Raw genomic sequence first — 23589 nt, forward strand, 5'->3', positions numbered from 1 at the left:
CTCCATTCACCAGCCCAGCAGTTACCATAGTCTTCAACAGGTCACTTCATTCCTCCTTTTCTGCCAGCAAAAGGAAAAAATAACACTACTTGTGTTCCTCACAAAAGAAGAGCAGTATCACAGTGATTACTGAAAAATAGGGTTTGTTAACAATTTTGAAAAAGTAACTGTCCACTTACCAAGTTCTATCAGGGGATAGGATTTTGACTACTAAGTCTCCTGAACAAACACAGCAGAAAAATGCAGAATAACTTATTTTTAATTCTTAATACATATCAGTACAGAAAATGAAGAAACTTTGTGTTATAGCACAGGTGAAATGGTTTGAGCATGCTGTGCAGCAGCCTCACAAGACATTCTCAGGAGAATTTTGCTTTGGCTACACCATTATTTCTGGCAATATTCTTTTGTTACAAAACTTTGCAACACAGGTACTGCCAGGCACTAGCAGCAACAAATTACCATCTCATTTTAGCAGCATCACTCAGTGTCAGAAATTAGGAGTAGTCAAAGAACAAAGTGTAAGAAGCAGCATTAGAATTGCTGTGAAGAATTACTTTGTCAGGAGATGAAGCACACTGAGGAAGATTCATGGGATGAAATGCTCATGGTGTTAATTCTGCCAGTCTGGGAGCTGTAATGTCACCTTTTCTCCTTTGGAGAGTGGAGTGCTGCACGAACTGCTCGACTGATCAAGGAGTTTGGGCTGGAGCTGCATTTCCTGGGACAAAAGAGCAGGATGAAGGGATGAAAAAGACCTTTCAGAGGTCATTTCAGTCAGGCTGATAAAGGATTATTCTCCACAATCTTTATTTAGTTCAGTTCTAAAATTCCCAATCAACTAAGTCCCTACAACAACCGTAATTTACTCTGAAAATCTTTTCGTTTTGATATTTGATAAAAATTTGGTATTGGTATCAGTGATTTTGCTCATTCATCATCATCATCATCAATGATGACATATGAAAAAAAAATATATATATTCTAAATGCATAATAATATATTTAGAAGAAAATTAAGCGGTCTAATGACTTTTTAATGCATTTAAAGCAGTGACACAAGGAACAGGGCTATTAATGCTCTTGCCTGGCAGAGATGAGATGGAAACCCAAGGCATTTTTTCAGGCAAAAGGAGGAAGAGAGAGGAGAGAACCCCCCACTTTGGGACTTCTTGTCCAGTAATTTCAGAGCCTCAGCAGATGCATTTCCCTTGATAAAGAGGCACACTCTGCAATCCACTGCAGTGCCCTGGCAACGGGACTGGAGATGACCAAGCTGATACCAGGTGCTGCAAGAACAGAATTTCACTCTGCTCAGCCTTATTTTTCCAGCCATGGCAACTCCTTTGCCAACTTCGAGGCAAAATCAGGGCCCTCTCAGCCACTTTTTATAAGAGCCATGTCTCAAACCCAACCATTCTTCCCTAAGATAATCCGGAGAGACGGTAACAAAGCTAAAATTAGAAATCAGGAGCTGTAGCTTCCAAGGAAATGCACATTATGTGACGTTTTTTCATTACCACATGCATTTACTGTTAGCAAAAATGGCCTACAGAGAACACTCCACAGTGAAAAATCCTCCCCCAAAACTCAGGGGTGGGTGGCACCATGGTGTTTCACTTGACAAATTAAAAAAACATCCATTCAAAAGAAACAGCAAAGAATGATATAAATAATTAATTACAATGATTAAATAAGGGCTATAGCATCACAGCCTACAATGACATCACCTAAACTATGCAGCTGATTTTAAAAATGATGCATGCAGTGAAAATACCCATCTATGAGGGCACCATAGTCTGTTCAAATAATACAATTAATACACATAATACAATTAATAATCCTCCAGAATAACTTAATGAAGTAAAACTTTGTTTATATATATCTAATGTTGAAAACCACAGAGTGATATGGAACACTTCATTGATCACAAGTGGTGAAAATCATCTTTGTACATGAACTCTGGTATTTATTTGAAGGACTTGGCTGCTAACAGGAATTTTAAGAACAAAGAGAGATATAGTTCTCAGGACTATAAGAAAAGGAAAAAGAAGAAGAAAAAGAAAAAAGAAAAAGAAAAAGAAAAAGAAAAAGAAAAAGAAAAAGAAAAAGAAAAAGAAAAAGAAAAAGAAAAAGAAAAAAGAAAAAGAGGAAAAAGAAGAAGAAAAAGAAAAAAGAAAAAGGAAAAGCAAAATAAAAATAAAAATAAGAAGAAAAATAAAAATATAAATAAAAATAAAAATAAAATTAAGAAGAAGAAAAAGAAAAGGAAAAAGAAAAAGAAAAAGAAAAAGAAAAAAGAAAAAAGAAAAAAGAAAAAAGAAAAAGAGGAAAAAGAAGAAAAAGAAGAAAAAGAGGAAAATAAAAAGAAAAAGAAAAAAGAAAAAAGAAAAAGAAAAAAGAAAAAACCAAGAAAAATAAGAAGAAGAAAAGAAGAAGAAAAAGAAGAAGAACAAGAACAAGAAAGAAGAAGGAAGAAGAAAGAAGAAAGAACAACAAAGAAGAAGAAGGAAGAAGAAGAAGAAAAGAAGAAGAAGAAGAAAAAAAAGAAGAAAAAGAAAAAGAAGAAACCAAGAAAAATAAGAAGAAGAAAAAAAGAAGAAAAAGAAGAAAAAGAGGAAAATAAAAAGAAAAAGAAAAAAGAAAAATACAAGAAAAATAAGAAGAAGAAGAAAAGAAGAAAAAGCAAAAGCAAAGCTTTGGCCCTCCTGAGCTCTCCACACCCAGAAAATTACAAGGAAATTTGGAAGTGCACAGTTGGGAAAATGTCACATCACAACCCACGATTTGCATACAGAAGCTTTCCCTGAGTAGTGTGGTCTCCAGACTGGTGGGGGTAGCTGTGGTTTACTATACACACAAGAACCCTGGAACTATTTAAAACAGCAGATTATAGCTAAATAGGTAAAACAAATGTTTTATGTCTATCCTGTTGTACTGCATTCTGCACGCCCTACCTTGGACTGCTTAGCTGTGCCAAGCAAGATTTTACCACTGGAAAACGTATGGTTTAATAGACTCTTTAATTTAAAAATAATTCCAACAGCACTTGCGTAACAGAACAGCTTCAATGCTCCTCCCAAATTCTCAGACCTACAGGCAATTACAGGAACAGCACAGCTGGGTCATGGAACACTGGAATACATGCTGGCACCTCCTGGAAATGGCCTAGGAAGTGCTCAGGTGACCCCCTTGCCATGTTAACTCCACACCACCTCCAGTTCAAAGAGTAACATTATACATTTTGACAGCGGGGACAGGAAGGTGACTAGGCCTGCTATTGCCGAGCGCTTGGTGCAAAAACAGCCTGGGCTGGATGCACGGAGGGCTGGCTCCTCCAGGGCTGGCCGGGCACCCGCACCCCTCAGCGGGCTGGGCTGGGCGGCTGCAGCCCCCAGGGTTCCTCATCGCCCTCAGGACCTTCACACCCCGCAGGCACCTCCAGCCCGTCCCTCCCTCATGGCTCTGGGCCCCTCATCCCTCATTCCCGCTGCCCCTCCAGCCCCTCATCCCCTCGAGCCTCTCATTCCCCTCAGCCCCTTCACCCCCTCAAGCCTCCCATTCCCCTCATCCCCCTCCAGCCCCTCATCCCCTCGAGCCTCTCATTCCCCTTATCCCCCTCAGCCCCCTCATCCCCTCAGCCCGTCCAGCCCCGCTGCCCCTCATCTCCGCCACCCTCACCCCTGCTTGTCCCCCTCAACCCTGCAGCCCCCTCAGCCTTCACCCCCTGGAGACCCCCATTCCCTCACCCCGCTCTTTTCCTTCGGTCCTCTCATTCCCTTTACCCCCTCGTATCCCTTATCGCCCTCATCTCTTTCATTCCCTGCATCTCGCCATTCCCTCTCATCCCCCTCGCTCCTTCATTCTCTCGTCCCTCTCACTCCCTGAGCCCTCTCATTCCCCCATTCCCTTGCTCCTTCATTTCCTCATCCCCTTTGCTCCTTCATCTCTCTCGCTCCTTCATCCCCCTCTCCTTCATTTCCTCATCCTCTCGCTCCTCCATTCCCCCATTCCCTCACTCCTTCATCCCTCTCGCTCCTTCATTCCCTCATCCCCCTATTTCCTCATTCTCTCATCCCCTGCATTCCTTCATTCCCCCCCTATTCCCTCAGTCCCTCATTCCTCCCATTCCCTCTCACCCCCTCAGTCCCCCATTCCCTCCCGCTCCGACCCGCGCGCACGCGCAGCCGACCCCCAGCCCACCCCCCACCCCGGCCCTAGGCCCGGAGCGGCGTGGGCGCGCATGCGCAGCGGGGGCGGGACCGGCGCGCGCCCGGAGCGGCGGGAGGAGGAGGAGAAGTAGGAAAAAGAGGAGGAAAAGGAAAAAAGGAGGAGGAGCGCACGGTACGTGAGGGGCGGCGAGCGGGGCTGGTCCCTCCCGCTCTCCCCGACCCTGTCGGATGGGGCCGGGAAGACCGTGGAAAGGAGGAGAAGGAGAAATCTGTGCGGGTCTCGCCTGGCCTCCGGCAGCCAGCCAGGCCCGTGTCCTGCGGGACGGGCCCGGGCGGGTCGGCTCGGGGCTCCTTCACGGGGTCTGGAGAAGGGAACACTGAGGGGGGATCCATCCACCCATCCGTGCAAACATCTGCCAGGGCTGCCAGAGCACGGGCCGGGCTCTGCTCAGGGCTGCCAGTGGCAGCAGGAGCAGCAGTGGCCATCCCATGGAGGGCAGCGAGGTGCAGGCCAGCAGGAGGGAGAACTCGTGTCCATGGAGGGGCAGAGGCCTGGAGCAGCTGCCCAGGGAGGGCCTGGAGTGTCCCTGTGTGGAGCCGTGCCAGCCCCAGCTGGACACGTTCTGTGCCACTGCCCAGGGCACCCTGCCTGGCCAGGGGGAGCTCCAGGGGGAACCTCCCAGACCCAGGGGTGTGGGATTCTCTGATCCTTCACAGCTGCTGTTTTCCAGAAGCACGCAGCTCTGTTTCAGCCCTGTGAGGGAATTGTGCACTCCTCACGTTTTTCAGTGAGGGCGATTTGCATTCCTTCATCAGGGTTGGGGAACTTAGGGAATTGCAGAAACACCTGCACTGTCTGTTTCCTGCTTTTCCCCTTTCCTGGCATCCAAGAGGCACAGAGCCTTGGCTTAACTGCTGTTGAGAGCAATGTGTTCCAAGTGCCAATAAGTAATTTTTGTCGTGGGCAGAGAGGATGATGGTGCGACTCAAGGTCAGATACTGGAAAATAATGAGCATTGTGTGAGGTGCTGTGTCACTTGTATTTCTTGTTAAGGAGAGTTGTGGTCTGGTTGTAATGGTTACAGGTTATTGTTGCTACAGCCACTGACAGGACAAGGGGAATGGCTTTAGAATTGAAAAAAGTGAATTTGGAGTAGATCATGGGAAAAAAATCCTTCCCTGTGAGGGTGAGGAGGCCCTGGCACAGGGTGCCCAGAGCAGCTGGGGCTGCCCCTGGATCCCTGGCAGTGCCCAAGGCCAGGCTGGACACTGGGGCTGGAGCAGCCTGGGACAGTGGGAGGTGACCCTGCCATGGAACAAGATGAGTTTTATGATTCCTTCCATCCAAACCTTTCTGTGATTCAGTGGTTTGTTTGTGGTGCTGCAGTGCTGCCTGATGTGTCCACAAACACATTGAACCAGCTCTGTTTATGACACATTCTGCTTGAAATGGGCAAGGGTTGTGGGGAGGGGGCAAGCAAAAATGGCCAAATGATCTGAGAAAAACTTTATCTTGAAAACCCTGTCAGAAAAACCTTTGAGCAACAGGGAATGTTTTGAAGCCGTATTTTTTGGGCTGCACTGCACTATTAAGGAAATACAAGTTAGAAGTGCAGCTCTGGGCTGCCCAGTACAGGGAAGATGCCACAATACTGGAACCAGCCCAGCAAAGAGCCCCAAAGATGATTAAGGGTGTTTGATGTACGAGGCAAGGCTGAGAGAGCTGGGATGAATCAGCCTGGAGAAGAGAAGGGTCAGTGGGATCTTCTGAATTCCCATAAATAGGTGGTGGGAGGGAATAAAGAAGATGGAGCCAGACTTCCTTCAGTCGAGACAACACAAGAGGCAGCAAGCACAAACTGATAGGTAAATGCTCCCAGTTGCACAGAATAAAAAAAATATTCCCTGCGATGGTAATTGAGCACTGGAACAGCTTCCCTGGAGAGGCTGTGGCATCTGCATCCTTGGAGATAACCAAACCCCAAGTGTAAACAATCCTGGGCAACCTGCTGCAGCTGACACTGCTGAGAGCAGGGGGAATGGACCAAAGGTCCCCAAAGGTCTCTTCCAGCCTCAGCTGTTCTGCAGATCCACGATTCCCTGATGGAACTGAGGAAAAGTCTTTGTGTTATTTAAAGCAATATTTATTTTTTCCCCCTTATGCTTTGTTATTTTGCTGTACAGTTGCTATGAATTAGTGGAATTTCTTGGTGTTCTTCTCATCTGCCAGCACTAACCTTCGGTTTGCTCTGCAGGTGTCCTGTAGCATGGCAGGTGAAGAAGACTTCTTTTTGGAGGAGAAAAGATTCAGGCAGTTCTGTGAAGACTTTGTTAAACACTCGCAGCAGATAGGAGATGGCTGGGAGTGGAGAACCAGCAAGGTAAAACAATCAGAGTGTTGACCTTTAGAAACTCTTGGTGGGCTTTTTGAGCTGCTGCCAACCACCACAAGCTGAAACATCCTTTAACTGCACAGGTGTGTTGGGGTGAGGGCTTAGGCCAGTGCAGGTGTGGAATAGGGATGTGGATCTCTGAATCCTGGCCAATCTATCAAAACCCTTTCTCAGCTCTGGGCAGAACCAGACAATGAATGTCACTGTGAAATTCAATCCCTCCTGCTCTGGGCAACTTTGTGTGGTTTTATGTCCAAGGTTCACTTTAACTCTTCAGCTGAAATAGCACATAGCCTTTGTTCTAGATCCTTGCCTTAGTATTTTCATTACAATACCTGTCAGTTGTGTACAGCAGCCAGAAATATCTGCCAGTATTAGTGATCAATTCTCATTATTTGCTGCTTCTCCATAACTTTCAGACCCCTACAATAATAACTACATATTGTTTCTAGGTCATTAATCAAAATTTTAAATAGCACAGGGCTAAGACTGGTCCCAAAGGACCCCATTAGAATCACTTCTTTTATGATGATTTATCCGTTTTTTTAAGTTACACTTGAGATCTGTGAATTAATAAATTTTCATCCTATAGCAGAATGTATAAGATTAGTAAGGGGTTGTTTTAATATTTTTAAATTTCCACTTGTGGAATCCACTGATATCTTGGGGAATTCTGACCATGTATTGTTCCAACTTATATGTTTATCAACCAACCAGATCTTCTGAAATTGCACAGACAAATTCTGTTTTCTTTAAGAAAAATGCTTTTACTATAGATATTTTTTCATTTACTGAGTTCTATATGGCTTTTGTTATTTTGCTGAGGATAATGTTAAACTAATATGTGTATAGGTACACAAATTATCCAGTATATGTATTATAGTGTAGAAGTATGTATTGATACAGTATATAAAAATTATTGTTACAGTATATGAAGATGTGTTGATACATGCTGGCTTTCTTCAGCATGTAGGTTTTAATGTTCTCTTTTTTGTATGTTCTTTCTATTGTAGAAAATCTGCTACTCTAAGCTTTTTTTTTTTTAGTTTAATGGCTTCAGTGGTTTCCCATGTTTTCATGAATTTTTTTGGAGAAATGTCATGCTTTTTCCAATGTGTGCCATCGTTTTTACATGTGTAGTTGTACATTAATATTTGTAACCCTTTCATCACAGACAATCAGAGTTTCAGTAAGAGGGAGGACCTTGGACTTAGATTTGTTCCATCTAGGAGTTTTTATAACAGTGCAAATATTAGCAAAGTGTTACAATGCACCCTTTCTTACAGAAAACCATTTGAAACTTTAGATTTCAGTTCAAGGCTATATTTGTGAGGATTTATTCAACAAAGAAAGATGCTCTGAGCCTCTACTGGGAATTTAATACATGGGTCAAAGTCTGAACTTTCTGTGAAATAAGAAGCTTTGCTGGAAATAGCAGAATGAGATAGATTTTTGTTCTCATATAAAAAAATTCTAAGAGGGCTGTTTTCTTTTTTTAATGGGCCAAGTTGGCGACTCTGTGATTTCAGTGTGTGATAAAAACCTGGCCATGGAGACCATCCATTTGCAGTGTGGAGTCTGGGAAGAAAGCTTTTCCTCAACAAGATGTCTCATTGTCTTTTTGCCTTTTTTTTTTTTTTTAAACCAGTATATGTGTTGTGGGTAGTTTGGGGCACTCTTAATTTTGCTGATGTAATGCACTTGGATCCCATTCCTCATTCCTGACTCACGTGAATAGGGCCATTGATAGCAGTGAGACCACACAAGTGAGCCAGGCTGGTAGAACTGTGTTCCCGTGTTTTCTGTGGAGATTAAATTTAGATGATGAAATACTCATTGTTCTCGTGGAGCTGGCTCTTGGTGCATAAGCTCACATGGCCCAGGCAGAACCCTGTATTTATAGCTGTAAGTGAAATGTTCCAAATGATGTTATTTTTATAATGTGTTTTCTTGGTTTAGGGTTTTTTTTCCACCGGAAGAAAGCTGTAAAAAAGCCAAGAGCACCTCTCCTGCAGGAGCTGGTGGAGCTGAACTTGGGTGCTGCTGTTAATGGTTAAATCTTGCTGTGGCAGTCGAGATTTACCTGAAGCAAATGAGACCCTGTTTGCTCTCTGCTTTATGTTTGTTTCATGTTTAGTGAGGTTAATCCAGGTAATCATACCAAAAGCTGCATTAGTTCCCTTTGGGTTGTGGCACAGCTGCAGTAGGAAGGGACTCCCTTAGCACATTAGTGGGATCAGGGTTCTGGCTGCAGCTTTGATTTATAGGGGTGTAGAAGAGTACAAAACACTACAGAGTGCAGCAGGAGGGATGCTGCTCCTTGCAGCCTGCTCTGACACAGCTACAGAGACTGCTGGCTCCAGGTCTCCATCCATGTTTTCTCGTGGCTCTCCCAGGATGCAAGGGCTGTGAAGTTTGACTGCACTCTGTTGGGGGCAAGAACTGGTTCAGGGAGGAGGAGGAGGCTCAGTCCAGCCCTGCTCTGGCACAGCTCACTGTGCCGTGGGGCATTTCTCCTCTGTGGGTGGCTGCAGCCCTTCCTCTGCTGCTCTTAGTGGGACAAATACCTCTGCAGGTATCTTTCCTCCTGCTGGCACTGTTGGGAAGCTCCACGAGGACACACTCGAGGTGCTTGAGAGTGAAAGAAGAGAATTTTCTGTCACCAGTTTAGGCTTAGTTTTTCTTTCACCATTCTCTGTGCTCTGTGTTTCTCCCTGCACAGGCTGCGCTTGGCTCTGCAGCCAGGATTTGCAGGAAAGTTTGGTGGGTTCATGCTCTTAACGAGTTTTATTGAGAAAATAAGGCATATAGTAGGAGAAGTGAGCAATGTAGTTGCATATAGTGTTATTAATGCTTAAAAATCCATGGAAAAAAGTACATGTAGAGAGCATTATCTTTTTTTTTACTGAGTGAAACTTGGTCAGAACAAAGTAAACAAGTAGCTCATAGTTGATTTTGGAGGTACGTTTAATCTACAGTGTCTTTGGAAAGAGAGAGCTAGTGTGTCAATATAAAACCTGTGATGGTTTAAAGGTAAAAATAAATGGCATAAACTGTGTCAGCAATGACAAATTAACCAAAGAGTTAAATCATAGTTAAATTTGCAGTCTTGTCAAGAAATTTAATGCTATGTTGATGAATTTTGTGGTGAGACTGTTTTGAATAGAATCCTTTTTCATCAGATGTTGTGCATATGCTGTTTGTCTAAAATAAAATGTAATGAAACAGCTAATAAACTCCCAATTTATTTGTTTCCTTTGAGAAGTAAATCCTTGACGTGTAACTACTGTTGTGTTCTGTACTTGCTTTCTTCCTTTCAGATTGTACCTCTTATGAAACATTTTCTCTCCTCTTGCTCCTAATTAGGAAAAATAAAATGTGCAGGTAGACAGGCCAGTAATGCAGGAAAACTCCTAAACCTTTCTTCTGCCACTCTGGGATTGCACAAGAGCACTTAACAGCTGTGGGCTGTGTGGCCTGGGAAGCAAAATGATAAAATGGGAACTGGGAGAAGGCACAGCTTGGTCTGTTTTCTCTTACGTTTGACCTCAGAGGTGATCAAGAGAAGGAAACAAGTTGTGACTCTGCATACATAAATTCTGAAGTGGTTTTGTTTTGTTTTCAGAACTTTGTGAAGTTAAGGGGGAAACAGAGCAAAACCCAACCAGCCTCTCAAGAGCTGGGAAGTTAATCCTGGCATGAATGCATTGAAATAGGTCAAAATCATTAATAGCTCTTCATCTCTTCATCACCTTGGTACACTGCCTTCCCATTCTTTGGCACTTACCCTGATCCCCAGGGTGCAGTTGTCTTATTCCATTAATAGCTGTATTAAACTTTATTTTTGCTGTTGAGGTCTGTGACTTCCTTCAACACCAAGAACTGGTGTAAACCATCCGTGAGAAGGTGCTGAGGAGCACTGCAGTCATCGGTGCCTATAAAAAGATTTGGAGCCTGTGCCTAAATACCATGCTCTGTTTATTTTCTAGAACAGTGAAGGCATTTGCCACTTTGGTTACAGAAAATTTCTTTTTTCTTTCTCTTTTTCTGAACGCAGGACCTTGGTGATGGTTATCTTAGTAAGACACATTTCCAAGTAAGAAACAGACACATCTCACCAGACCTCAAGGAGAAAAACAATGATAACACTGAACAAATGTTATTTGCACATGTAGAAGTAAGTACAGATTTTTGAACTTGCGTGTTTATAAAATAAGTAATGAAATTAGAAACCACTATGCTAGTAAGTCCTTTCAGCAGGACTTCAGATTTGGAGTTACCAGTGGCTTTTAATTAATTGTCCTTACAATTATAGGAAAGGTAATTAATACACCTCATTGAGGTATACAGAAAATTGGGAAGAAATGAAAAAGATTCCAGCATCCTTTATGTAGGTGTTCTCCTCACAGGATATTTCTTGGCAGCTTGATTCACTAACATTAAAGAAACTTTTTTTTGTGTGTGTGTATGTTTGGAAAAAGGTTAATCATTGAGATTGATTTATCTTAGAGGTAAGTGTTAGTTAAAAGAATAAAGGAAAGTTTGAGGTTAATACTAATTTGAAGTGATATAAATTGAGTAAGACTTTTATACTCAGTGGCTACTTTTCTGCTGTGGAACTGACTTAAAGACTGAGCAATTTTTTGAAACTGATGGGGGACAATGAGATGTTCCTGAAGGAGAACAAGTGTCTTTCTTCCAGAAAATGAAAACTGTTCATCAAACTCTGGTCGGACTGATGTGAATAATTATTTACTTGCTTGGGTCTTCATTAGACCTCTAGATTGTTGACTAATCAGGATATAAATGATAGGAATTTGCTCCCTTGTTATGTTGTTCCCGTAGAAAAGAAAATAAATCTTGGATTATAATAGACTGAAAGCAATGTATTCTGTGTGCTGTAAGCTGTTGAATAGGTGGATGTGTGGTGGTAAACTTTGCAGTTACCTTTTCTGCAATTCCTTTCCTTTTTTCATCAGCACTCTGATTGCATTTTTTTCTCCCACTGAGACTCTGGTACATTTAAGACATTTCTGGTCTGAAATGAGTATTCTTTTGGCCTGGTTTCTGAAGGAAATGGCACTTAAAACAATTGTGCTGTTAGTCTGTGATACAGTCATTTCTACTGATTTTTGAGCTCACTCACAGGTTTCAGCTGCATTTTAAAAAGGGATAGATATCCAAGTCATTTAACAAATAGCTGAGGCATTTTTCAAGTTTTTCTTTAAATTGTATTCTGGTGTTTTGTAAAAAGAAGGTGGGTATCAATGCTTCAGGTGTTGTTATTTAATTGTCATTAACAGCAGTGTTTGTATACTTCAGTCCTGACTTGTAACAACAGATTACTGTTTATATTGAAATTTGGTTTTGATTATTGTGACCTTTTTTTCCTTAAATAATGAATCAAGTCTTCGTTACAGAGTGCATTTTAAACGAACACCTGTAAAAAGCTATTGAGTCCTTCTTCTGTTGTCACTTACAGAAAATATCATTAAACAAAAAAGATTCAGAATCTCTAACATGCTGAAATGTTAAATACACTGAAATATTATAATAAATAATATACTGAAATAAGATTCCAGGCCAACATTTGTGATTTTCAAGATACTGAAGTGAGCAGTCCTTGAGAGATTTGGAAAACTGTCTTTGTTTTTAGCCACAGTAATGTGCAGGCTGGAAGGACCCTCTTGGAGAAGGAGCCTTTGTACTTGTCATGTAGGAGCAGTAAAGATGAAGAGTGAAACAGGAGAAGGGTCTTAGAAAATTATGGAGGTTATAAGAACATAAAAAAAAAATTAATTTCTTCTCCAAAATATTCAATGCCTAATAGAGATGATGTAAAATTTACATTCTACATTGAGCTGAAGGGTAACCAGACTGTTAAAGTTATTTAATCTATCAAACAGGAAAATGAAATTAGCTTTGGATATGTAGAGTAAAGCTGTGTGTTTAACACTAAGAAATATGGAAGTGGTGACTGTTGAGAGGTTACATTTCCTTAGGCATAGCAGTTCCTGTGTAAGATGCATGTTCTTTTTCACAGATACTGATTGCTAGAGACCAATTCCACTCTTAATAACAATCTGTTATTTAAATAGGTGTTAGGTTTTGGTTTTTTTTTTTTAGTTTTAATATATGTTGCACCCATAAATCACATGGTGTAATGGAATTACTGCAATCTGTTTGAGTAAGTTATTGAAATACATTCTGATGAAAAGCAAAAGTTGTGATCTTGGTGGAAATTGGAAAGGTTTCTTCTACCTATATGCATTCAATATTTACTCTTTTTTTTAGAAAATTAATACTTGTTATTTTTGTGTATTTGGAGCTTTTAAAAAACTCTAAATAGGAAATACAATTTATTTTGTAAACAAAACCAGCCATTGACTGGTAGTTGCATATTTCACAAATTTCAGTTCCAGAATTGCTGTTATGATCTTGATTTTTGTGTATTGTATCTCTATTTGTATCTTATTGGAATATTTCCATCTGACTAATCTGATGTCCTCCAAGGTGTGGTAGATATGATGCATGTGCATATAATAATATAATTAACCAGGAACAGTAAGAAAGGAAAAATACGGAAATTAAGATCTGAGTAATCAACATTCGTTGTTAGGAACAATCAGTGTTGACACGAATAAAAAAACAATGTGCTGTGGAATATGCCAGGGCATAAGAGGCCAGAAGATTTTCCTCCCCTCATTTTGAAATCCAGTTCAAAGGTTAGAAATAGAACATCAGTTTTGGCAGACAAGGTGAAAATTTGGAGGAAAATCAGAAGACAGATGTTTTGAGTGAAGTTATGGGAAAGTTATTCATAGCAAGGATTCAACTCCTGTGTAAGGGGTTGAACCCAAGACACGTTAGGGAGGGGGTGATGTAGAATAAATCATAAATATATCCTGTTGTAGTGGAGTACAGTTAGGATGATAAAACTGCAGAGGGGTAAAATTATCATTGTTATACTCATTTTTAGTCTATGAAGAGACGCTGAAACCTATGATAAAGATATGATAAAGAAAATACACAAGTAGCCTGAAGTAACTTTATTCAAATAGCAAATCAATTATCAGTTATCACAGTTTCAAAAATGTGCTAATCTTATGGGATCTACTAGAAACCTGACCAATTTACTTGGAGTTTATTTCACCTCATTGATTAGCACGGATGGTTAATGTTTCCAACCTTCCATCTCATTGCTTGGTGTCTAAATATCAGGAGCCTTCCTGGTGAAGGAGTGATGAATAACTTTGTATTCTGGTCTTTTCCACAGAGCAGTCTGTATTATGTGCTGGTTCCTTTTATACAAGTTGTGTTTTCATCTGAAAACCAAGAATAAAATTCTATGTGGGTTTCTTTCTGCTTATTTTAGATATCTGCAATATAGAGCTTGTCACTTAAATCTTTGTTTCAGCCTGAGGAGTTAAAAAAGCTTTTTTTTTGGGTATAAATCAGTTGACCTATTTTAGGTGTCTCCTCTAAGAGAGGATGAGTCTAAAAGTGTGTGGTTTTCCTCAGGGGTGATCAAGGTTAAGCTACATGGCTGTAGGTGCCTGCATGTTGTCTTGTGAGCCCCCTGCAACAAAAGGTGGCTCTGGGCTCCTTAGAGCACTGGGAATTTGTGCTGGTGACTTCACTGGAGCTGAGATTTCACTTTGATGGTGGAGCTCATACTTAGTTGAGGATTGTGTTTTGTAAAGTAGCAACTTAAAGACAGTTTAAGGAATTTTGTCTTTTTATACTTGGCAGTGTCTCAGTTGTCAAGCTGTTTATCTTAATGAGGTGCCTGGGGATCCTGTCTTAGGCAGACCCTATTTTTCCATTTTTCCATCCTCCTGGAAAAGGATTCACACTGCTCTTCTGGTATGCCATCCTCTGATTTTTGTGGTTTTAGTTTAATCAAAATGTTTATTTCAACATTCTGATTGGTAAACAGAAACTACTAATGGCATTGTGACTGATGATGAACTTCAGGCCAAGTTGTTGGAGGATGCTCTTCTGACCAGTGAGATGAGATTCAGTCCCTTGGATATGAACTGAAGAGTCATAAACCTTTTAGAGGCTCTTCCAAAAGAATAAAAATAGCCTGAGATGCAAAGCAAGGGACAGATAGGAGCACATGGGCGCCATTTGAAAATTTTTAAGTTGCCATTTTGTTCTGGTTAAATTTTTATTGAATCAGTTGTTGTCTTTCTGAGCTGCTCTGACTTTATGCCAGCTGAGTGTCATCTGTACTTTTCCACAGACAGCATAAATCTTGTGTAACCACCATAAAGCGTTCTGGCTAATTCAACAACAATCTTCAGTATGTATTCTTTCTTTATCCAAATCAAATCAGTCCTCCCAGGACATCTGTCAGGGTCTTTATCAGTGAACATGGGACTGTGTTTTCTTTTCTAGCAAGGACAGAACAGTTACATACATTATTGCATGAATTGTTGATAAGGTGAAAAATACTGTACAAGATCCAAAGTGAAGGTAGTTCTCCTGCCTCAAAGAGCTTATACTCTAAACGAGTAAAATGTGAAAATCTGGATTCACTTTATGCATTCTCTTTGTTTGTTATTCAAATAGCCCAAGGGAAGCAATAACTTGGAGTAATAATTCTCAGTGTGTGGTTTGTCTCAGCTCCTCTGGGTATTGCAGAAGAAGTGAGTCAGCATGGAACCATTCCTGGAGCTGGAGCCACTGCCACTTTATGAAGGAGTGGGCAGGTTGGGAATGCTGAAGGTCTACTCATACCTGATATTGCCTTTGGAAAACGAGCACTGAGCCCCAGCAAGCATGCTGATGAAGGTCTGCATTTGCTGCACTGTGGGCTCCACCTTTGCTGGCAGCTGTTCATGAGTGTTGGTGAGGATCTGCCTGATGGGGGATGTGGCAATGAGTCTGACAGCTTTCTTAAAGATTGTAATTCCTTTATTTGCTGTTCAGCTGTGCTTTTAAGTTTGTAGAAGATAGAAAACTACACTTTTTAGCAATTATTGATAATTTTTTTCTCTAAACAAATCCAGTATTTTTACAATTAGGAACAGCTTCTTTTTGTTTTTTTCTGTGCAAAAATAAATAAGATGAACGCAGTGTAAACATTTGCATAACCACAGTATTTGTTGGATGGTTAAGTGAAAACCCAGCAAACAGTGCTTAAGGAGAAAAATGTAAATACATTTAATAGAATCCAGCATTCACTGCAGGAAATTATGAGGGTACCTTAGTAAAGAGGAAGAAAATCAAGTATTGCATACCCAGACCATCAGTTTGTAGTAAATGTGTCGGGCTCAAGAGTAGTGAAGTTGCTTGTGTACCAGCACTGTTTTCAAATGTCACAGAAATGAAACCCAAATGGAGACCTGTAAAAATAAATCAAGAAACCACTTATGCAGGAGAGTTCTAAAATGTATTGCAAAAACACAGTGAAGATCCTCATGACTTTGCTTAAAAATCTATTAATCTGAAAGTGGAATTAGCCTTTATTAAACCACAGGAAAATATTCCAGTGTGGATTTTATTAACTGTTGTCTGCATGGAAAGGCTTGGCAAAATAAAGGCATTGTTTAGAAATATCAGGGCTGGAAGAGACTTTGGTGGAGGCATTGCACCCCTTCCTTGAGCTGGAGAAGAAGAAGAAAAAGAAAAAGCAGAATTCCTCAGACAGAAGCCACCTGAGTCCCAGCCCTGCTTTGGGGCTCCTTCTGTGCCGGGATGCCTGAGTTTTCAAGGAGGAAGTTTAAATGCTTCTGCTCCTGTAAAGTTCTGGAGGCACGGGAGGTTTTTGTCTCCCACACACAGACCTTTGTGCATCGTTTTCTGCATGTCACTTTGGAATCCTGGCAAATCTTGTTAGCAGTAGTTAGATTTAGTTTCCAACAGCTTTGATGACATGCTGTTGGCTTGACTGTCGTTGAGGGTGGTGGGACCCTGATCTGAATTCTCTTATCTTGCACATTCTCTGATTGCTGTTCTGTTTCACCCACTAATAACTTTCCACAAATCTTAGGAAATATATCAAAAGCAAGTATATAACCTAATTATGATGCTTTTGGGAGAGCTGGAGCAGCGCTTTGTATGACCCCCAAAAGTGATTAATTTTCTGTTTAGATGTTAGCATGGAGTGATTTCAACTTTTTATCTGCCATCTTGGTATTCAGAGCTGTCACTTAATATTAGAAGAAAATGCTACTTCAGACGCAGGAAAAGATGCTCTAATTAAGGTTTGGTAACTGAATGTGACAGATGAGTTGGAGTCAGCCTGGTTGAAGGCATGATGTCATTCCAGCACAATGTCTTTCTTCTGCAGTAAATAAACCTTCATTTCCTGTGGAGCACGCTCTGAGGCTGTGGGGAGTGAAGGTGATTTTCCCAGAATTTGAACTTTGAGAGAGCAGTAATGCCAGAGACAAAACTGTTTATAAGCTCACCCTTTTGTCCTGGTGATCCTGTGTTTTAGATAGCAAGAAGGGGTGTTGCTGTTTTGTTTCCATTTAGTGCATTTTCTCGTGATGTCTGGAAAGGTGTTTTGAAAAACCTTTACAGTGCTTTTAGATCAGAATCAGAGTATTTACACTTTTTTTAATGCTTCAAGGTAAAATTTAATTAAATAATTCTAGTTTGATTTAATGTCACAAATGTACATTCTGGTGGGTTTTCTTTGTACAATAAGTCATTTTTATGAGGTTGTAAAAAATATTTTTTTTAAATTGTGCCAGAGAAGACTTGAACTGTGGTTGTCTTTACACAGTAAATTGTGTTAATTTACCTTAGAACTGTGTGTAATTGCATATACAACAGCAGTATCAGAGATGTCTACCTACGTGGACTGTGTGCTTCCCCTCTCAACTTGCTGGGTTAATACGATTTTTTACAAGTCTTGGTGACTCTTCCATCAAATGTTTTGATGCTTGGCATGCCTTGATAGCTGGGCAAAACATCAAGAGATCCCAGCTTCAGCAGTTTTATCAGTGGAAAGGCTTGTGAGAAATTAAAATCTGTTTTTCTGTTTCCAATTTGAAAAATACTACTGCTGTGGTCTTAATAGGACAGACAGTTTTGGAAAAAAGACATTTTTCCTTTCTTGTGTTGTTCACTTCCTCTCTCTCCCTCCTTTTTTCTCCTCAAAAAATGTTCAAAATGCCGTGAATGGAGGAGATACTGAACTGATGGCCATATCAACAGTGCCTGTGTTGGCACATTTGGCCACACTTTGGCTTCCTTTTATTTAATATATTGAACTAATGCACGTTGTAACACAGTACCACTGTGACATTTCCTAAGCAATGCTGTGTGCCTGGTGATAATGGGAATGCAGAGTTTTGGGGAGATCTAAATTCCACAACTTTTATACAGTTTTGGTATCAAGACACTTTAGGATGCACTGGATCACGTGGGTCATAGTTGCTCAGAGTTTTGTAATCACTGAAATACACACATTGCAGAAGGATTTTTTCTCCAAAACGTGCATTGGGATGTGATGTTAAATACCACAGAAAGATTAATGTTAACATTCTTGCATTCCTGAAAGGAAATCTCCAGTATGTTTGTAACAACCTGACCATGCCAGGTGTAGGTAAATTTTGTAGATAAATACACATTTTCAAATACTTAACGACATTAATTCACAAATGAGAGACAAGACACTGTAGTTTTTGTCAATACTGTTTCACCACAATATAAACAAAATCACAATCTGGTCAATTGTTAGCTTTTTACTTTTAATGGTGAACCTCAAAACACTTCACGTTTCCAGCCTTGCATATATGCCTGCTTTTGTTTCTCTTAAATTAAATTGTACTGGTTCAATGTTATGCTCTAATTTTCTGGGGATGATGATGCTCATCTGTATTGGAACAATGCTTTTATTTTGGCCAAGTGCCTGTGTTTTTAGCAGTGTCATATGATTGTCTTTCAGTGTGTTTGGATTGCTCGCCTGCAGCACACAGGTCGTGTTGGCTCAGAGTGAATATTGCAGATTTAGGGCCTCAGAGTGGCTTCCTGAGAACCAGGCTAAATGGCCAAACTTCCATATGTTGCTGCTTTGTGGAAAATTCATGGTTATTGTCCTTTTAGCTGTGAGGTCCAACTGTGAGTTTTGTTTCCTTCCCAACACCATCTCACTCTCATTGTCTCTCAGCTCTCAAGATACATGAAAAAATGCTTTTCTCCCCTTTGTTACAAAGAATGGTTGTGATTTTCTGCTCTTGAAAAAGATACAGTCTCATACTTTGTTTTCCGCAATGCATGATAAGGTTTTCTTTACCATAAATCTTATTGTTAGCCTTATTAATTAAGAAGCAGCCACTGCAGGTTGGCATTAATATTGTAAATAAAGCAATTCAGCTTTTTTCTTGAGGTCAGAATGTGCTGTTTCTCAAGAACATTATAGACTGAAATTGTGTAATCAGTGTGTGATTTTGAGGTCAGGTCCTTTCTAGATATAACTAAAGAGCATTGAAGTTCACTGAAACCTAGGAACTTGTGCAGGAAAATGTGTTCTAGAGTTACAAATTATTTTTCATGGATCGTAAAAATATCTTATTTTTCCCCATACAGACCAACACACAGAGAGAAGACACTTCTTTTTTACCTTGTAGGAGTCAAGACTTAATATATATACTTTGAAAACATGTCTATATATAAAATGTGTATATAACATAAGACTTTTTTCATACTGCACTGATACTCAACATAATGCTGCCAATGCAGAGTGCTAAAATTTGGTACTAACGAGATTATGAATGCCCCAATTTAAAAATTTCTTTCCTAGTATATGGCAGAAATTAATTTGGTTCTGCCAACTTCTGTGATACAGGTGTTTTTCTGAATGAGCAAAACAATAGATCTTTAATACAGACCAGGGTTTTTTTTTCACTTGAATTGGGTTTGTTAATGTTGTGTAATCTTTCTGCCCTCGTTTGCCAAGGACTAGTTCAGGCAGCACTTGGACATGCTCGCTGGCTTTTTAAATGAGACACTCACTTCTGAGTGCAAGATACTGAAAGCACATGGGATATTAATGCCTGGGAGTGGAAAATACACTTCTTGGCATAAATGGATGGAACTGGGAATATTTTGCTTAATGGGTGGCTTTCTCTGATGGTCTGGGGTGGTAGCAATGAAAATGAGTTATTTGCATTGACTCAGACATCTCTTACCATCATTTTTCTCTGAGTTCTGAGGAAGATATAATGTTGTACACTAAATAAGATTTAGGTTTCCTGTTTGAAGAGGAAAACAATAAAGTGTAAGAACTTGTTGAGATCATGAGATAGACATTTTTCTGGGATAAGTGATCAATGAAGTTGTGGAAAGGCAGACGTGTCTAGTATGGGAGAGAGAAAGCTGAGAGACAAAAGACTTGTGCTGTAGGTCATACTTTATAACATAAGCTTTGTGTCCATCCAGTGATTTTTGTAATATGATCATTAGTGTTTCCATCTGTATTTTGTGTTTTTCCCTATTTGATAGCGTGCCAATACAATTTCTTTCCCAGACAGCTGAACCTAGCTCGCAGACTGACAGGGCACAAAAGAACCCCCCACCTTCAAAGGGAAGCACATTAAAAAGCTCAGAAATCACCCGAAAGCGTTAACGGCTCTGTTGGCTGTTACACGATGGGATGCAGGAATTGCAGTAATGTTCTCTTCCATCTGGTGCCTGCAAACTTGCTGTTTTCGGAGGCATTCACTGCTGTAGCAAACTGTTCACTTATTCATTCTTGTGTAGTTGCCCGTTATTCTTTGGAAAAGACTTGGGTTGAAAGCGGCTCGGTTCTTTGTTGCAGAAGTGCTCAGTGTCAAACATATTACGAGGAGATGTCAGTCCAAATGCAAATACCATCAGCTCTCAAAGCCTCTCCGCCTGTTGTGTATATTTGGAATGTGCTGTGAAGGTGTAGTCCCAGGAGCGAGGATCTTGACTGACAATACTCAAAGGAAAATCATGCAATGTCTGTGCCAAAACGTCTATCTCAGGCTGAAATTTCAATTTCCGCTTTAAATTTCCTGGCTTGTGTTAGCTAACATTACAGCCTTGGTTTTCCTTCTTTTCCTGGGATCTCAGTGGTTATTTTCTTTGTTGCATCTGGACTGGTTAATTTTCAGGAAGGTGAGATAGCAACTGAGTGGAAGGTGTTGCTCTGAGAGGGAGGAATGGTTTAAGGAACTCAAGCAAGTGAAGACACATTTCTTATTGCCAGACCATGAGGTAAAGGAATTCATATATAATTTCTGAGCACAAACCACTCAGAAATGTCCAAATTTTGGTCATCCCTGAACATCTAAAGTCACTGTGTTCATGCAGCAGTGGTCTTTGGTGATGTGTTTGTAACAAGGTGGGTTAGCCATGACCTCTCATACATGATTCTGTCCCAGAATTTAAATTAGTCTCTTCAGTCTTGTGGTGTTGAGCAGGTAGATTAACTTATTAATAGTTTTCCTGGAAGTATTACAGGAATTCCCAGCATTCTGCCCGTTTTAGTTGGATGTTACGTAATGATGACATTTATGTAAATCTTGTGTTGATTTCAGAAATTGTGAGCAGTATTGGGGTGTGTTGAAATGACCTTGGAAACATTAATTTCACTACATGTAAATTTTCAGGTGCTGTACAATGTGCCTTTGCCTTTTTCAGCTTTTTTATTTTCTGTAAGGGTTTGGTGCTGCCTGTATTGTGTGTGGGATGTGGCACTGCTGTATTTCCACGTGCTGCAGGTGCAGTCTCTGAAATACCAGCCACAGGTCTGCTCTTGAGGGCCTCAGGGCTTTTGGGATGAAAGCTTAGCTCTCACAGGCAGGTATGTGGGAGCCAGGCGTCGTGCCTGGATTTGGCTCAATTCCTTTGGAAATGTTCTGGGGATTAAGATTCTGTTTGTCACCACAGTGTACTCTTGAGGTTGTTTTGTGCTTTTGAGTATCTCTAAATTAAGATATTATCTGCTTGAGTTCAGGCAGCAGCACTGCAGATGTGGGTAGATGGTCATGGTGACCTGCAAAACCAGCTATTTCTTCACCAACTAACTTGGAACTTTAGCCCTGAATATGATTTAACGATGAATATGATTTAATGATTTAAGTGTCTAGCCTAAGCAAGCTGAACTCCATCTTCCAGCTTTGTTAGTATTTCAGTTAGTGCTTGTGAAACTTTTGTTTTCCTTCCTACATACTCAGTGAAATCCATACTTTGGGGATGCTGGTAGGTAACACTGATCTTTTTGGAAGGGAGATGTGTCAGAAGAATTAAATACTGTTATCTGGGCCATACAATTTCCAGCAGTTGTGGAAGCTGAGCTGTGTCCGAGCTGACCTGGACCTTGGCAGCACTGGGTCCTTTGCCTCCCTTCAGCAGCAGCTTCTGAGCACAAATGCTTGGGAAAATCAGGCCATGTGGGCACTTAAAGAAAGCAAAGCCAATCCAAATGAGAATCTCTGGTTTTGAAGGTCTTGTCCAAGACTTAGAAGCTAAGGCAAAGTTAAGTGTCTTGAGTAGCTGAACAGGTTTACAAGAGAGAACACAAGAGCTAGAAAAACTTCCCATATGAAATCCTGAAGCCTAGTGGGATGCATGGAATATATTTAAACATCTCCTTTGCAGGATTCCTGTCTTTCAGCAGTCACAGCATGTGTTCTAATACATGTAAATGTATATTTATTTAGTCCAGTGTTTAAGATGCTGAAGTGTAGTTAAAAATTAAAGAGACTATTGAATGAAAATTTTGATCCCGTGGTTTGGTATAAGCTAGAAATATTTAGCACTCAGAAAAAAAAAAAAAAAAAAGTATTACCACCCTATTATTACTCCTGTCCATTTAAATACAAATGTAAATGGCAGACTATCTCATGGGTTTGTAATTGTAAAAATATTTCTAACTGCTGCCCCTTGTTAGATGCTTAAATTCCTTGTTAGATGCTTAAATTCCATATTCCCCAGGTTTTGTCCTATATTTTAGAAGGATAGAAACACATTTTTTGCTGCTTAACATCAGATGTAGTTTTTGTGTAAACCATAACTGCACTAACTTGAATTCTGAGAAAAATGTTAAACATTGGAAAGATGAGACTGCAAAAGGTCTGCTACACCATGGTTAGCAAGGTATAACACTTTCCTTTGGATTGTGTTAGAAAACCTGTTTTGATCTGTTTTTCTGTGATGTGTGCTTCACTCTCTGCCCTTGCCCCTTCTCAGAAATTCTTCTTTCTGTGGAGTGATGCTAACCCCATTTCAGCAAAGCAAAGGTTTTAAAAGATAATTAAGCTCCTGCAAGTTTTATGGAGGTAAGTGGCTGAGTGGAGGACAGGCCATGAAAGTTCTTTGCCTGAGGTAATTTACTGTGTGCCAGAGAGTCCACACCACAGAGGCCTTTGTAAATGTCCCAGCTGGGGCAAGAGCCCTCTCCTTCCTTGGGCCTAACACTTGATGCAGATATGAAGGATAGAAAAATCAGCCACACTAAACATTTCGAAGTAATTCCAGATAATTTTGAGCTTGCAGTATTTAGCAAGCAAGTTGATAAGCAATTTCAAAATATTTTGTCACCTGAATTTGAGGCAATACAAAATAATAAATATGAATTGATTAAAGAACTATGCTTGCATGAAAAAGGAGACTGCTTTTTTTGCTATTGATTTTTTCCTCAAGTGCCTGTGCTTTGGGAAGACAGAGAATGCATTAAATGGAATGTGAGTAAAGGCATCCTTGTATTCCTGGCACAATATGCAAAGTACATACATATTAAAACATTGCATTCTTTGGGGGAGCCCAGCTTAACTGTAGCTGATGCAACCTTTGTCCCTCTGAATGGCAGATTTGAATGCCTGTGAACAATGAGAATACCTTGGCAAGGTATTTTTTTCTCCACTGTTAACCAGATTTCTGGTATTGGACTTTTATTTCCTGTGCCAGGCTTTTTACCTCATCTACCAGCTCTACTGATTTTCTTTGTCTCTGCATGGAAAGTGCTGCCACAGTAGGGTCTCATTATAGAATTTTATTTGAAACCCATGTCTAGAAATACCTCTAAAAATAACTAGA

At 40.4% G+C, this 23589-nt stretch overlaps 1 protein-coding gene across 2 annotated transcripts in view; it reads left to right on the forward strand.

Annotated features, from left to right (window-relative positions):
- The first annotated feature begins 4249 nt into the window (after positions 1 to 4249).
- Positions 4250 to 23589, forward strand: part of ATG10 (autophagy related 10) — a 73061-nt gene continuing 53721 nt past the window's right edge. For both annotated transcript variants that reach the window (XR_005954274.1, XM_041426652.1), the window contains exons 1-3: positions 4250 to 4343; positions 6427 to 6552; positions 10622 to 10741. Coding sequence is in view for 1 of the 2 variants with exons in the window: in XM_041426652.1 (XP_041282586.1) it covers positions 6439 to 6552; positions 10622 to 10741 (234 nt within the window). In the remaining variant the exon portion in view is untranslated. The remainder of the gene's footprint in view (positions 4344 to 6426; positions 6553 to 10621; positions 10742 to 23589) is intronic.

This window comes from Onychostruthus taczanowskii, unplaced genomic scaffold (genome assembly GCF_017590055.1).
Source record: "Onychostruthus taczanowskii isolate IOZ18803 unplaced genomic scaffold, ASM1759005v1 scaffold92, whole genome shotgun sequence".
NCBI classification, from domain to species: Eukaryota; Metazoa; Chordata; class Aves; order Passeriformes; family Passeridae; genus Onychostruthus; species Onychostruthus taczanowskii.